Here is a 17,830-nt window from a genome sequence, read left to right on the forward strand (position 1 = left end):
ATAGTTATTTAAAAGAACAAACCAAAATTAGCGGCAAATATTCCAAGGATTTGTCATCAGCTATCCCTCATGTACCTATTAAGGTACATATAGATATGCGCGCCGAACACTTCGCGCCATATCACAGTGGTCCAAAATCACGAAAAGCTGGCCAAAAGTAAAAAAAAATCGACGTTTCGGGAATATAATTACATTTTCTAAAAGAGAATTAAATTCGCTATTCAGTGTTGGCAACCCTAGAGCTATATCTCCTATATCTGAATTTCCAGTTCAGTTCAAAGTTGACCTTCGTACGGAACATACCCGCAGTTAAGAATAACGAATATTTTATACTCACAGTCTTGTGCGTGTATCTCGAAAACGAAGTGCGCAAATTCAATTCTGCTAAATGGGGGTTATTCGTGGAGCCATTTTTAATAAAAGCCGATAATATCAAAATATTTGTATATTTATATGTTATATTCAGTATATTTTAGGTTGAAGTTAGGTAATAAGAAAGTATACATTTTGAAAAAATTAAATTTTCAGGTAGCCAAATAGTTATAATATATTCCATCGAATTCCAAGATGTTACTATAATCATCTTTTAGCTTATATTTCTCTCTTTAAGATACAAAAAAAATAGCTGCCACTATCTGCCCCTTTGGTTTTGCGAGAATTTTTGTACAAGCGCTCTGCGCTGTGAGTTTCAATATGAATCGTTAACAACGCAGAATAAACAGCTCATGCCGCGGCATTCAGGTAGATGTTATGACTGTAGATCTTTAGTTATTTCAGTATCGTAGTGTAAAATCGTAGATAAAAGGGCCACGTACAGTATTGTTGAAAAATAAAGTAAAAATTAGTTTTGACTTTCATATGATTAATAATCGAATTTAACGTTGGAATAAAAAATTGGCGGATTGCATCCGCCATTTTGTTTTTTGAAATTTCGATTTCAGATTCGTAATCAGCAACCTCAAAAACCCCCGGATATCAAATTTCGACGTTATTAAATATATTTAAAATACATAAATCCGCCATATTACATCCGCCATTTTGTTTTTTGCAGTTTAGACTTCGGATTCGTAATTAGCGACCTCAAAAACCCTTGGATGCCTAATTTCATGCAAATCAAAAAACACTTTCATATTTTGGCCATCTTTTCGAGTTTTTGGACCACTGTGGGTATGTGCGTGTATAGATTAGTACGCGTTAGTACGTGTTTTCAAGTGGCACACAAACGGTGCGCACACGATCCAACTTCTGTCGGCGCCAAGAACGCACGCCGTACACACGGCGCGCATATCTATACATACCTTTAGATATTAGAACCTTCAAAAACGTGTATAAGACTATAAAACCCTTTCCTAATACACCTGTATAAAACTGTTTTTTTTTTCTTTACTGGCCTATCAAGAGCGTTGAATGTTGTACAATATTCAATAAATAGATCTATTCAATGGCATTATAATGGTAAACAATTGCCATTTGCAACTAAGCAGTGTTTCTAAGCTATTATATATTGATGTAATAATAATATATTGCTGAATTTTGATGAGAGTCAGAGTTTAGTTTACAAAAGTTATTGTGTTTTTTTTTCTGTTTATGAATTTCGTTAATTGTTTTCTAGCTTGAGTGGAATCACCAACAGTCAATGAATTGGCTGTATAACTTGAGTGCTTGAATTAGATGAATAGTTTGTCTGGGGCATCCAGTTTACTACAAAAGTCTACCCAAAGAACTTGGAGCTGTGTGCTAAACTTTGCAAATTTAATTTGGAGTACTTTATATACAAGTCAATTAACCATGCATGAATCTAGAAAACGGTATCATTCCCATTCTAGATCGAGGTCAAGATCACATTCCAAGGATAGAAGTTATGATCGTAAAAAGTTAAAAAGTCATGTGAATGGAAAAGATCGTGAAGGAAAGCGTAGGAAGGTTGATGCGTATGATAGTCCATCATACAAGAAATCTCTTAGCAGTCAAAGGGCTCATCGGTCAAGGCAGTATGAAAGAGGAACTAGTGGGGAACGCAGGTACAAGAGAAGTCGCAGAAGGTCTCGTACATCGAAGAAACATCGTCACTACCATGAAAAGAAAAAGCATAAGAAATCCAGTTCTTCAGAGCAGCAGGCATCAAGGATTATATCAGTAGAAGATGATGATGAGGGGCATCTTATTTATGAAGCAGGAGATACAATTAAAGGCAGGTACAAAATTTTAGGTACACTTGGAGAAGGTACATTTGGTAAGGTTGTCAAAGTAAAGGATATGGAAATGGATCATTACATGGCACTTAAGATTATCAAAAATGTTGAAAAGTATAGAGAAGCAGCCAAATTGGAAATAAGTGTTTTAGAAAAGTTGGCAGATAAGGATCCAAACTGTGAACACCTTTGTGTGAAAATGTTGGACTGGTTTGATTACCACGGACATATGTGCATTGCTTTTGAAATTTTAGGCTTGAGTGTCTTTGACTTTTTGAAGGACAATAACTATCAACCTTATCCATTAGAGCAAGTTCGAGATATAGGTTATCAGTTGTGTTATGCAGTGAAATTTTTACATGATATTAAATTGACACATACTGATCTTAAGCCCGAAAATATTTTATTTGTGGATTCAAGCTATGATTTAGTATACAACAATAAAAAGAGAAAGGATGTAAAGAAAGTTAAAAGAACTGAAGTACGTTTGATAGATTTTGGCAGTGCTACTTTTGATCATGAACATCACAGTACAATTGTTTCGACTCGTCATTATAGAGCTCCGGAAGTTATATTAGAATTAGGTTGGGCACAACCTTGTGATGTTTGGTCGATAGGGTGTATTTTATTTGAGCTATATTTAGGTATCACCCTTTTCCAAACTCATGATAATAGAGAACATCTTGCTATGATGCAAAGAATTCTAGGAGAAATCCCGGTTAGAATGGCCAAAAAGACCAAGACCAAATATTTTTATAGGGGCAAATTAGAATGGGATGAAAAAAGCTCGGCAGGAAGATATGTCAGAGATAATTGTAAACCTTTACTCAGATATAAACAGCATGATGATACAGATCATAATGCATTATTTGATTTAATCTTTAAAATGTTAGAGTATGAACCCACTGAAAGAATTTTATTGGGTGATGCTTTACAACATCCATTTTTTGATAAAATCCCGTCCCACCTTAAAATACATGAGCACAGAAGTAGTAGTTTCAGAAGAGAAAGAAGTAGTTCTACATGATTGTAATTTCCTTTCAATCATAATATATAGGTATTCTACATTTACAATTTGGGAAAGCTTTTAGGTATTTCAATTACTTTTATCTAAATCATCATAAAAGATGTTTAGGAAATTAATATATCGAGAGAAATCAAAATCTAATATACTCAGTAGTATTTCTGACGAATAATAAACCTCTGTGACTATCAAATAAGTGCCCGTGTTCTTTGTTTTTAATAAGCATTTGTGCACAATGGTTAATAGAATATATTATTCTGTTTTCTGATCTATAGTTTTAAAAAAAATGACCTGTAATGAAATATCTTAAAATGTGTTCCCATTTTGTTTTGAATATATTTATTTATTTATAAATAAAAAAGTCGTCGATAAACCGCAAAGGTAAACTATGTTATACTATCTTGTTTTAAGTAAAAACAAACAATCTTTGATTAAAACACTTTTCATAATAGGTTGACATTGTTACTTTTAAATGCTCCCAAATGATAATAATAGTCATAACTTCATGTATTAAGAAATATTTTCAAAATTCGTACTAAAAGTATATTTGGGGTAGTCTAGAAGACATGTTTAAACCAATTTGAATAGATTGTATATTATTTGTATATCTCCTTTTTCTGACCAGTGGGAATCTTCTATACGTCATTTGAATTAATAGTCATAACATTTATGCACTGATCTATTTTATGTTATATTATCTAATTATGTTATTCATGTTTATATTTCCGTATTTATGAGTAAATATATAAAGAAGGAAAATAACTCGCAAATATCGAATCATTAGCTCATCTACAAATATAACTGTTTTTGCTTATTAAAGGGAAAGGCACATTATCAGATGCTTTTGTATATTCTGTAGTCAAGATTGTGCAAACCTAAGCTAATATTTAAAGAATATCTTCTGAGCACAATGCAAATTCTGATTGGAAGTAATGTTTATACCTTAAAGATTCTGTTTAAATAGCATATGAGCTCAGAAATATTCTGGTTCATGCTAACCCAATATAAGACATAGAGAGCTAGTATGAAATATTAAATCGTATCCTTCTCAGTGGCGGCTCGTGACCTCAGTATGCGGGTAGGCGACACATATACCTTTATTTATACTCTATACTCTACATATTATAAATATACTCGTATACCTATATACACAGTGTGTCGCAATTAAGTTGAAGACACCCCTATATTGCGGCTATCAAAATAAATACAGATTTAAAATTTTGCAGTCAAGCAAGTGTGATGGTTCACATTTTTTAAGAGTTATAGTCAACTCAAATTTAAATTTCAAACGCTATCTACTGCGAATCTACACACAGGGCGAATTTTCGATATTTTGCTTCGCGTTAGAGATATCGGAAAAAGTTATTTTGAAACGTTGTTCCAAATATTGTTCTAACCCCACGTAACAAATTTCATGACAAAATTCGCACTTTTAGTTTTTTCAGTATTTGTAGTCAGGATCCTAAAACATACAATTGGATATCCCGAGATGCAGCTCGGGACAACCATTGTCGAAGGCGCAAAAAAATGTAGCCTAACCTAGCCCCAAAAAGTTCCCGGAAATTCTCGTCCACTACGGCTAGACAAGCCACAGTTACAGCGCTGTGCTTAGCGTAAAGAATGAGAGACGCATATCGTTATGTTCTGTTCTTTAGGCGGATTTGAAAAGTGCCTGACTATAGGATAGTGCCCTATAGACTATATAGAAGTGAGTAGCACTACTACGAGGAGCGTACAATAAGTACAACTTCGAAGAGAAATTAAAAAGTAGCTTTTTTATTTTAGATACTTACGTATTGTGTCAAAATTTATAAATTACAATTTTGAAATAAGTAATTTATATTAATAAATAATTTATTATTGTATTGTACATTTGAAGAGGTTAGGCGGCGCCTACCTTGCCTACCCCGACGGGCCGCCCCTGATCCTTCTCTTTTATCTACTTAAATTCGTTTAATTGGTTTTCTTGACACTTAATTGTCAACTCTGATATCCTTTGGCTGACATCAAAATTTTAATGTCATATTTTTTCTACTCTTCATTTTTATAATTGTTACATCATGTTCATTTTTATAATTGTTACATTAGCTTCAACTAATGTAAGCTTATTTATCCTTTTTTCATGTCATATTTTTTTCTACTATTCATTTTTATAATTGTTACATTAGTTTCAACCAAAGTAAGCTTATTGATCTAATGTCATATTTTTTTCTACTGTTAATTTTGTATAAGTGTTACATTGGCTTGAACTAAAGTAAAGGTTATTGATCTTTTTTTAATGTCATATTTTTTCTACTCTTCATTTTTATAAGTGTTACATTAGCTTCAACTAAAGTAACCTTATTGATCTTTTTTAAACCAATTTATACCTTGACCCTAATGGATAAACAGAAATTCGTGAAAATTGTATGTGAAGCTAGTTTTGAGTATTTTTTAATATGTATCTGTGAATTTTTTGTTTTGCCATTAAAAATATAAAATGTTTTTACTTTAGCTGGTCTAGATTTACGCAATTATTGTTGTTTGGTACTATGTTTGTAGAACATAATAATTTTGATATTTTTTTACAGCTAGGTGGTAATACATTGACTCAGTGTAAAAAATTTCATCATTATATTTTATAAAGACTGAAATTTCAAATTTGCGTTTTATTTGTATTTTGTGGAGATTTGCTTTACTGTTAAAATCAGAAAATATAATGCCTTAGAATACTAATAGGAGCCATTGACTAAACTATAGAAGAAAAAAAAGAATATGTATGTACTTTGTACGCACGTAAGAAGTTATACTTTTATTATAATATAATCTAACTTCATATTATGAGTTCAACGAAATCAATATATCTACTTTAAACAGTTTTTTGTATTGTATTGAAATATTAAACTAATTTTAGAAAGAACTAAAAGAATACCAAAAAAAATCATGACTCTCCGAATTTGAACAGGGGACCTCTCGATCCGTATGCGAATGCTCTACCGATGAGCTACCACCGTTCTGTATACACACGATCATTTCTCGGACATAATTACAATCACGGTGACAGATAGATTAATTGAAAATAAACATTTTCAATAATACTTATTACGAGGAAGACAAATCCACAGACACAAAAATTATAATAAATATATTTACTAAAAACACTAATAATATATTCTTTTCACGCACACCTTATTTGCGCTACATAACTTAAAATATGTAGCGACTAATCCATACTGTCGGTGTGCGCAGGCGCCCAGAAAAATAAAAATTCACCCTGGTGCCTAAAGAAGTATAACTTCAAAAACAATCAGGAAAAATATACAAAATATTGAAAGCATCATTTATTTTGTGTCCAATGGAAGGGTAATAATAAAGAAAAATGAAAATGTATGTTATAATAATAAATATCTGTCTTATGGCACTACAGCCCAAATGGGTCCCAGGTCTCCCTCAATCGAATTTAAATCTGATATGGGCTATATGGTGGCCAATACAATTTTTAAATTGAATCTCCTCAAGGTAAGTATTCACTATTCTAGCGACACATTTGTGCATTTGGACAAATATGTCATATCCCATGTGGCTGGCAAATGGCAAAACATGTTCTAAAATATTTTCAATGTACATGCCAGCTGGCATTCGCCCAATCACCTCCACACTTTCGGTGTGTCCTTTCAAAGCAATACCGCTTTATAGCACTATGCCGCCGCCACCACCAAAACTAACGCCCAGTAAGAAGTTACTACTGACATACCATTCGCCAACTCTTCTGTAGACGAAGCTTTGTCAATCTCGCTTCCATATGATAAATGGTATGCCAGATAGATGTAACCTCACACAGAGCGTTAATTTTGGTGGTCGCGGCTATGGAGTGGTATTTCTTGGAAAGGACATACCGAACTGGTGGAGTTGATTTGGTGAATGACAGCTGACATGTACATTAAAAACATTTTAGAAGATCATGTTTCGCCATTTGTCAGCCATATTGGATATGATAGATTCGTGCTGATGCACGATAACGCCGTCTTCATGTCGCTGGAATAGTGAGTACTTACATTGATGAGATTCAATTAAAAATTATATTGGTTACCATATAGCGCATATCAGATTTAAATCCAATTAAGCATTGATATGACACTATAAAGGATAAGGCTCAATCATTTAAGCGTTATCAACTCGAGCCCCAAGACTTCGTAGAAGTGTCACCTACAGTCATAAGAGACTTTGTTAAAAAGGTTAGGCTGAAAGGACAACTTTTACCAAGCAATGAGCCACAATAGACCTTTTAGTGAAGGGTGATTGTGATTAAGCCCCCCTCCCCCATTCACATTGAACCTAACCTAACAATTTAAATTTTGTCTTAGCAAGAACACCCGGAATTAAAAACAACCAGTAGTGACACTCTCGTCGGTGCCTTTGAAGTCTTGTTTTGTAGTTTACATCTTGATATCTGTCATCTGAGGCGAAAAGTTACAACCGGACTGGCTTAATGAAAAATCTTTCTTGTAATCAGAATTACTAAAAGCCCTATTGTGGGGCTTAGGGTTGAAAAATAGGTCAAATAAATTATCAAATCCTTGAATGATCTCAGTAGTTTCGACAGATTCAAGAGGCAACATATTAAAACGAATGTACAAGTTTAAACCAGCAGCAACTGTGCTTCTTCGCACCTGAGTTGCTAGTCAAACGTTCAAGATTGAAAATATGCAGAAGCGCAGTGAGTTCTGCGACTTTTCGCCGCAATCTGCGCGGAAAAAATGCTTGACTTCATCAAGGTCGCAGATTGTCATTACTGTTTGTTATATATACTGGGGCAAGAATTAGTATTCTAAGGGTTTAGTATTTTTCTGCAATTCTCCCCTTCTTTAATATTTTAATATAAATACTGTACTCGAAATTTCCAATATAACATGAAAAACTAAGACAAAAGGCACTAAGTCTTCATACAAATGTTATATTGAACTGAAATGTTTTAAATGCTATTTTTACTTAACAATTTTGATAGTATATAGTTGAATTTCACTGTTCTTTATAAATATTTATGTAAATAATCTTATCAGTACTTAAAAATTTCAGTCTTTTAAATTTAGTGTTCTTTTAAAATACTGTCATATTATAGTCTAAGAGCTAGCAACGTTTTTGAAAAAGTATTGTAAGACAGCTGATTCTTTAATATATTGTTCCCTATGCTTCCTCGAACACCGTACAGGCCATATGGCTGCTGATACAGGTTGCGTTCATTACTGCGCAGCTCATCTGTACAGGTAAATACAAAATCAGGGTGATTGATTAGTGTGATAAAGCTTAGTAGATCCGCTATAGTAATAGATAGCAATAAAAGGTAATAACAAAAATTGTACCATCTTTGAGCTTCACATTACAAAATTATTTAGAATGTTACAGGGTGTTCGATAACATAGTGGCAGACCAAACTTTTGTTTTTTAAAATGGAACACCCAAATTAACGAGAGAAATTCCAATTAGTGAGGATCTAAAGCAAGGCTGCTGCATAGCACCTACACTCTTTAAAATATATTTAAATGAGGCACTCTCACTGTGGAGAAGAAAGTGCTGCAATATGGGCATCCCAATCGATGACGATAGATTGTACACAATACACTTCGCTGACGACCAAGCTATTCTAGCTGAAGACGAGAGTGATATAGACTATATCGCCGCCGCCTACGAAAAGTATAACTCCGAAACATGCCGGTAAGAGTAGAACTTTCAATGAACGCCGCGAAAAATATTATTTTCGATTATATGATTGTAAAAATTATAATCCCTAATAAAGTGTTAGCGAAAAATTTTATTTTTTGAGGAGTATCAGCAAAAAAAATAATTTCTGTTTGCGGGCCCACGAAAATTATAATTACTAAAAAGTTCGCAGAAATAATTGTTTTCGTCGGCAGAAACAGGAACAGAAAGGGAAATAATTTGTTTTCGTCGGCATCTATTATGAACTAAATATTTTCGTTATAAATATTTTGGGAGTTTTAATCTTCGTGGACACGCATATAAAAAAAATTATATCGCCAACACTTATCAAAGAGTTATTATTTTCACTGGAAATGTATTAGGAATCACATTAATCATAGGTACCAGCGATATGCTCAGAAAACTGGAAGAGGAGTACACGAAGTGGGGCTTTACAATTAATATACAAAAAACCGAATACTTAGTTGTAGGAGAAACACCAGAAAGCCTACAAATTGAAATGGGAACTATAAACCCAACCGAAACTTATAAATACTTAGGAGTCCAAATAACTTCAAAAGCAGGGAGTAACGACGAAATACATTCCAGGATTGGCCAAGCAAGATCAGCCACCAGACAGCGGGTTATTATGGAATAATAAAATAACAACAGAAAATAAAAGAAGAATATATAAATCAATAATAGAAAGTATTGGGTTGTACGGCGCCGAACTCTGGGAAATAAACCAAAGAAATAAATCAAAAATTAAGGCCATGGAAATTAACTATTGGAGACGATGTTGCCGGTTCACTAGACTTGATAGGGTGAGAAAGGAAGATATTAGGAGAGAAATGGAAATCGATCTAGATATAATAGACACAATCGAAGCCAAAAGACTCAACTGGTACGGACACCTTCAGAGAATGCCTGAAAGTAGATGGCCAGAAAAATGGACTCCACTCACAAGAAGAAAACGAGGTAGACCAAGACGATCCTGGAGAGAAGATGTCGAAGATGCAATGACCGCCAGAGATCTAAAAACTGAAGATTGCTTCGATAGAAAACGCTGGAAATTAGGATGCAAGAAGCGGCGTCAGCTGTAGAAGATATTTTTTTTTATTGTTAAAATTTATAAATATGGTTGACATCTAATAAATAACTTGCTCTGAAAAATAAAGATATCTTGAAAACTAACAAATTTGGACATAGGAAATATCATACAAAAATTAAAGTACGGTAATGGTACTTTTCGATAGTGATATAAAATACTTTCATTTCATTTAAAACTCCTGAGAAAATAATATACTTGCGTTTTGACTCACCCTGTATTCGATATAAAGAAAATTAGCAATATCAACAATTCTTAAACATTTTCACAATCAACAAAAAAATATGGCATCAATAAACCATTGCTGTTGTGCTTATTTTTATTTATACAGGGAGCTGAACTTGTTACGATTTTCATAGAAAATTGGTTATAACTTTGTAAAAGTTATAACAAACCTTATATTTTTTGATGGGGAAGTTAAGAAGATTTCGAATATAAAATAAAATATTGGGTATTCCATTTAAAAAAACGTAAGTTTGGTCTGCCACTATGTTATCGAACACCCTGTAACATTCTAATTTTACTAAAACTACACTATAAAACTAATTTTATAATGTGAAGCTCAAAGGTGGCTAAAATTTTTGTTATTAACTTTTATTGCTATCTATTACTATAGCGGATCTACTGAGCTTTATCACACTAATCAATCACCCTGTATATTGAATTTAAAATTTTTTTGTCATTATTGTTCGTCTTAAAATAATTTTAAATTCGATATATTTACCTGTACACGTGTGCTGCGCAGTAATGAACGCAACCTGTATCAGTAGCCAGATGGCCGGTACGGTGTTCGAGGAAGCATATGGAATAATATATTAAAGAACCAGTTGTCTTAAAATACTTGTTTTTCCGACGTTGCTAGCTCTTGGTCCATTAGATAACATACTTACGATGTAAGCATTATAAAGTTTAAAATGCTAAGGATTAGGGAAAACTGTCTGATTAGTGGAAAGCTGAATCCTGGCTTGGAATCATCCGTAATTAAACATTATTTCCCTAATTCTCTCAGTTTTTTTAAGTTGTATATAGGTATATATAAATGTGTTTCTCAGAATATCATTTAAAGTGACTCTATTAAATATTCCACAATATTAATGCACAGTCATTTATTTAATATCATTTATATCTCGTGTTATTAAATAATTTTGAATACTGAGAGGTTAAGTCTTTCAATTCCGTATACTTTGTTTTATTAGTTTATCACGTAAAGGTCTTAGTCCAGGGAAATAAGGATTTTCTCAGGACACTGATATATCCGGGTAGCTGACCACTTTTTTAGTTATTGTAGACATATACGAAGAAAATCTACCTGTTTCCGCCTAGAGTTCGTAGCCTTTTTTTAATTATTAACAAGTTAGTGCAAAAACGCAATTGTTTCTATTTATTTGCACTCTATTAAGAAGCTAAATAGTTGACAGTTTTTAGAAATAAATAATTTTTTAGAACATTGAAAATCCTTCAAAATGCCGATTTTTGAAAGTTAAGTCAATTTGTTGCTTCGCAAACTGCAAAGTGAAAATCGTTATTTGTTAATGACTCTAAAACTAACTTAAAACTTGTGTTTCGCCCAAGTTTGGTTATTTTGGTAGGTACTTAACACACCCTCAAAATTTGAGACCGGTCCATTAATTAATTTAAAATATATTCTATTTGTTTGAAAGTAAAAGTGTGATACTATCAAAATGTATTAAAAAAGATAAAGAAATTATTTCATATAGTCAAAAATTCTAATGCCAAATTTTTCAAATTGTGTAGTTTATGAACATTTAGAATAACGTTAAAAATATCCGTAGACAATTTTTTTATACATTCGAAAAGCTACTATTTTAACACGAATTTTCAAATAAAAAAATTTGGGCCAAAGTTAGCCATGTGTTTTTTTTTTTAATTCACAGCTAATTTGTTTATAATAATTAAGGAACCTCATTGATGCCATTTTAAAGAATGGGATTTGTATTTGTGGTTAAAAATTTTTCACAAACATTGTACCTTTACAGGACTCTCTACGAATTTTCAAAAATGTAGTTCAAATGGTTTACTAGGGGAACCTACAAATCCATCGAGTTCAAATATCGAAAAAATCAAGTTTGATAATATTTTCTATATCTCCGGATCTACTCAATGGATTTTGATTTTCCTTTTGTTAAATCGTATGTAGTTTCTACGTACATTACAAATATGCAATTTGTTTATAAATGTATTAATAAATAAACAGTCATTTGTTCAGTTTTTGAAAAAATAATTTTTTACCAAAAATCTATTTTTTAATCATAGTATCATTAATAATCATAGAAAAAGTTAAAGTACACTTAATAAATAAATTATTTTGAATAAATAATTATAAATAAATATTTTTAATAAATCTTAACTTTATCTCCCAGATAACACAAAGACATCTTAAATATAAAGGATAACTTACTAAAGATGTTTTAGACGTCTTACAGATGTCTGGTATTTCCGGAAAGATATCTTTACGACGTCTTAAAGATGTACGGATGTTACAAATCCTTACATCTTAAATATGTCTTTTTTGTCTATTATTAATAGTTAGGATAGCTTTCTTTTTAATTTTTTATGAAATATTTTAAATGAACTTTTAATAAAAATAATTAGGTATTAGGGTTGAAATAAAAAAAAATGAGGTTTAGAAGATTAAAATCTGTGGAGTCTTCTAAATATCCCTCAAATAAAACCATATCTTCATCACAAGATATGGGCAATACCACTGAAGTCACTGATGTGAAAAAGCTTTTGTTTGGAGTTTGTCTTTTAGCTACCAGCTCTTGTCTTAATTGTTTTACTAACCTAACCTAACTTTTAAATTCGTAATTATGTATAACCTATTTTTAAGAAAAAATGTCTTAAAGGTGATCTTTAAAAGATATCTTAAATTTGACGTAAAGTCTCAAGACCATATTTGGTTGTGAATAAGATATCTTAAAGATGACCTGTGCTGTATGGGCTATGGTTAATAAAGATAGTATGATTAAAAATATAGATTTTTGGGAACAAATTATTTTTTAAATATTGTTTAAACAAATTAGACTGTTTATTAATTAATAAATGTCTAGACAAATTGCATATTTGTAATGTACACAAAAATTACATACAAATTAAAAAAAGAAAGATTAAAATCCATTGATATGAGTAGATCCCGAGATATAGAAACTTATAGTAGTTTTAAGTTGTTATTTTAATTTTTGAACTCGTGCATTTGTCGGCTCCCTGCTCCCCCTTCACTTACCACCAGAAGTCACATATTTGAACTACATATTAAAAATTTGTGTAAAATAAGCTTTTCGAATTATGTAAAAAAAATTTTCTACGGATAATATTTTTAAAGTTTATTAATGTTTATTATCCACAAATTTTCAAAAATTTGGCATTCTGAATTTTTGATTATATTAAATAATTTTTTATCTTTTTTACTACATTTTAATAGTATCACTCTTCTACTTTCATTTGGCATACGCAGAATTGTCCTATCTTCATTATTTTCTGTCTTATGTTATTGCAAAACAAAGGCCTGTGGGATAAACAAATAGAATAACTTTTAAACTAATTAATGGATCGGTGTCAAATTGTAAGGGTTTGTTAACCTTCAGGCGGGCGCGCCGCAGTAATTTGCTGCGTAAACTCCATTTTTCCAGGTAAATTGTTATGCTATGCTTTTTAAAATTCCCTTATTGGTTAATCCTCAGTGGGTACCCATAATTGTCTTGTAAAATTCAAGTACAATTAGTTAGTTATCGCACTTTTTTATGAATACATATTACATACTTCAACGTGATATAACCCAGTTCCTGTTCAGGATGTTTCCAGAGTAACTAGTTTGGCAGTTACGTGGTAATCCTGCTAAAGGTGGTAGATTGTTACAGTGAACAAATTAAGTCGTATACATCTATGAAATGTACGAAATGTAGTGCATTCACTTGTAAACGACATACTAAATCTAATATTGTATGTACAAATTGTAACGATCAAATAAATTAAAGTTTTTTGTACAATTTATTAAGTTAAATTAATAAAGCTTTTTTATTTTTTGACAAAATAAATATCGATACAGTTAATCAATAATAAAAAAAAGTGTCGAAAATGATAAGGAACTACATGGCAGCAAATTTCTTCTGCGCGCCCGACGGTGAATTTTTTAAGGCGCGCCCGGCCGAAGGTTAAGTACCCCAATGCCCAACTTTAGGTGAAACACTAAAGTGCCAAGTTAGTTTTAGTAAAAGTTTTAGTAACAAATAACAATTTTCACTTATTTTGCAGTTTGCGAAGCAACGAATTGACTTTTTAACTTAAAAAAATGGGCATTTTGAACGTTTTTCAATGTTAAAAAAAAATGAAAATCGTAGTTGTTTGTCGACTATTTAGCTTTTTATTGGAGTGCAAAAAGTTGAACAAATCGCGTTTTTTGCACTAATGTTAATAATTAAAAAACGGCTCCGAACTCTACGCAGGAAACAGATAGGTTTTCATCCTATGGGTTTACAATAACTAAAAAAGTTGTTAGCTACCTTGATATTTTAGTGTCCCAAATATGGTCTATTTCTTGCTTATTTCCTTGGAGTATCAGTATGAGGAATATGCTGAATCAGTTTTTTACTTGAATTTACATCGAGTCAGATCGCCAAGCAAAATCAAGGACCTCTCAACAAAACATTAAGAGAAACGATTAAAACAAAAATTATGACACATGAATATTTATCAATACAAGGTTGAAGTAACCAAGAGAACTATTTTTAGATTTTGTGAAAAAATGCTGGAACAGGTTGATTTTTATTTCAATGGGGCCATTTTTTAACGATATAGACATCTCTCATTTTTCAAGCCCCTCCCTTCTAGTGCCACCCTTAAATAGACCTGTTCTGTTAACACCTTGGCTGCGCTTAAACATATTTATAAACTTACGTTGAGTGCATTACGAGGCATATATGTCCCGTATACCCCATTTGAAACCGTGCGTTACGACAACGTCGACGCAGCCAACTGTTAATGTAATACGATCAATTTGTCCCGTAACGCAGCCAAGGTGTTACGCCATATGTACAACTCTTCACAAGAATCATAACGAGATTGGATAAAAAACTAGACCTGTACCAAACCAGAGAGCAAGCAGGATTCCTATCAAAGTTTGGCATCAATGACCAACTGCAAAAGATAAAACAATTCATTGAAAAATCCATAGAATACAAAAGACCTCTGGTATTAGTGTTTATAGATTTCCACAAAGCGTTTGACTAGGTATAACTAGATGTATAATTACAGCATTAAATGAAAGTGCGGCAGGGAAATACTGTTAAAACAATACTTCAAAACTAAGAATAGCACAGAGAACGATGGAGCGTTCAATGATAGAGTAACAGTAAAAGACAAGACCACAAACGAAGACCTACAAAACAGAACCAGAGTTACAGATGCTTTGGACAGATTTTTCAGATTGAAATAAAGATAGGCTGGCCACATTGCAAGGATGGAGGTAATGCTGAAATATTTGCTTCTATACCTATAGAAAAGGTATAAAGTTATAGTCGATAGTATCAAACCATTGAATAAAACCTTGATTATAATCTAATATTTCTTCTTAATACTAAATGTGACATGATTGCAGATCAGCCTATTTATAGGCGCTAGCCGCTAGACAGTTGGTGAATACTGATCATTAGTAGGGTACTATTCACAAGTAAAAAATGTTTCGTAAGCCACTTTAAGTTTAATATTATAAAAGACATTGACTAATTATTCCATTGATCTAAATATTCTCTTGTGCAGTAATATTTTAATACACTCTTAATATTTTTTTTTGTTATCCATACCTCATTCGTATATACCACAAATTATGTAAGAACATAAGAATATAATAAATTTGAGTGTATACCTATATTTTTGAAAGAGACGTAATAAGTCGTCAAATGGGTTTTATTTTTGCTTAAATTTTGTTAATTTTGTAACTCTTGTAGCCCATCGAACCATCTGTATGTTTGTTGCAGCATTTGCCTGAGACTTAGATAGATTCGATAAGGTGGCTTTTGGCTCTTTCACTGCGACTTTTTCAGATATATTGTGGTCTTGCCCTAGATTACATTCTAGAGCCTATCTTTTTTTAAATAGTTCTAGACTAAACCTGCCATGTAGCTCTTTGCCGGTGGCTTCTTTTCGTCTAATGCAAAGAACCGCACATTTGTTGCACAATGTCACCATTGACATAAAATGTGCTCTGCTGTTTCTGCTCCTACAAAGGTGACAGAGTCTGCATAGGTCATAATCTGCCAATTCCATCAGCTTACAGTGCCCTATTAGCAGACCTACTGTAGCTTTGCCTGTTTTCTTGTCTTTGCTTATTAGGTCTGCCGTAAATTTTGGCAAATGTTCTGCAATTAACTTTTTCGCCTGTCTTTGTCCTGGTGGATTCTTCCACTATTACAGAGATGTTTGAGCTACCCACTTTCTTGCAGCAGTTCTTGTTCAACGAATGGCATTTATGAGTCTTGTTTGACCATTTCATCTGATTTTGGCTCCTCGATTAGCTTTTTTTTGTTAGCACTATGGGTCTGGTTTATGTGTTGCTTACTATGTATTAATCTGCGCATCAGTAATCTGGCTTCGCTCTGAATAAAGATGTAAAGTGTTTTTATGGCCCCCGTAATACACAGGCATGCTAGCCTTTGTGTATTATTTAGCAGCCTTATTGACTTATTGCTCCCACTTGCTGCGTCTTTGTCCACCACGTCACAGACCCATAGGTTATCATTGATCTAATAAGCCTTTTGTATAAATATTGGGTCATTTTGGGTTTAAACTTCCATTCTTACCGCACATTATTCTACATCTGCCCAAGGACATAGTAGCTTTCTGTGTGGATTTCAGTATGTGAGTATTCCATGGAAGCCTATGATCAACATATACTTATAAAGCTTTGTTTTCTTTGGCAAATGAAATCTCTGTTCCTCCTAGCACCGGTGGTTTTAGGTCTTATAATGCTGTCTTTTTTGTGAAGTTTACGATTTGTGTTGTTTGGACATTGACTATCAGTCTCTCATATTTGCATCATTTATCAACCATATTTAGGGCTGATTTCCGGTAAAATCCCCATGCTAAACTGGCTTGGGAGAGCTTGCATATGTGTGGTAGGGGTATATGCCATCTACTTCTAATTCCATATGCAAAAGTATCGGATATATGCCATCTGTCACTGGAGACTAAATAACAATAATTAGAATCAGAATAGTTTTCTTTATTCGATTTCCAATTTTTAAACATCCTTAAATTTTGGTTTGTACCACTACATAATTTCAAACTTCAGATAGCTGTTTCATTTTTAATTATCTGTGTATGTGTATAGAAACGAATATCAAGTTTACTCAGATACTGGTACAGTCATCTCTTATTAAGGCACTACGGTATTTTTCAATGTTAATGATCCGTGATTTGAGAAAACAAATATTTTTCTATCTCTGAAAATCTATCATTATGTACTGTAGCGAATTTCCTGACCTGACCTTATTTTATGTCGGTTTATATGTACCATCAGAACATATACAGCTTGTTATATTGTATACCATAAAAGTGTAAGATATTCGTATATATTTTATGTTTAATGTGTCTCTGTTAGTAATAATGAAATAGTAGTGTCGGTATATACGCATTAAAGCAAAACATTATAATAAGTATTCAGCATAATCCTCATAGATAACGTATTTTTAGGAATGTAAATTATATGTCTTTCCATATATTTGATGTTACTGCAATCGCCAGTTAACTTGGCGACAGAATACGCACAACGTCACAGAGACTGATGACCATCCCCTAAGCCACTCTGCAATTTTC

At 32.5% G+C, this 17,830-nt stretch overlaps 1 protein-coding gene across 1 annotated transcript in view; it reads left to right on the forward strand.

Annotated features, from left to right (window-relative positions):
* LOC114329725 (dual specificity protein kinase CLK2) overlaps positions 1-15,891 on the forward strand; it is a 56,733-nt gene extending 40,842 nt beyond the window's left edge. The window contains exon 2 of the mRNA XM_028278909.2: positions 1,613-15,891. Within this exon, the coding sequence (XP_028134710.1) occupies positions 1,672-3,219 (1,548 nt within the window). The 5' untranslated portion in view covers positions 1,613-1,671 and the 3' untranslated portion in view covers positions 3,220-15,891. The remainder of the gene's footprint in view (positions 1-1,612) is intronic.
* Positions 15,892-17,830: the final 1,939 nt, after the last annotated feature.

The sequence above is a fragment of the Diabrotica virgifera genome, chromosome 10, assembly GCF_917563875.1.
Source record: "Diabrotica virgifera virgifera chromosome 10, PGI_DIABVI_V3a".
Lineage (NCBI taxonomy): Eukaryota > Metazoa > Arthropoda > Insecta > Coleoptera > Chrysomelidae > Diabrotica > Diabrotica virgifera.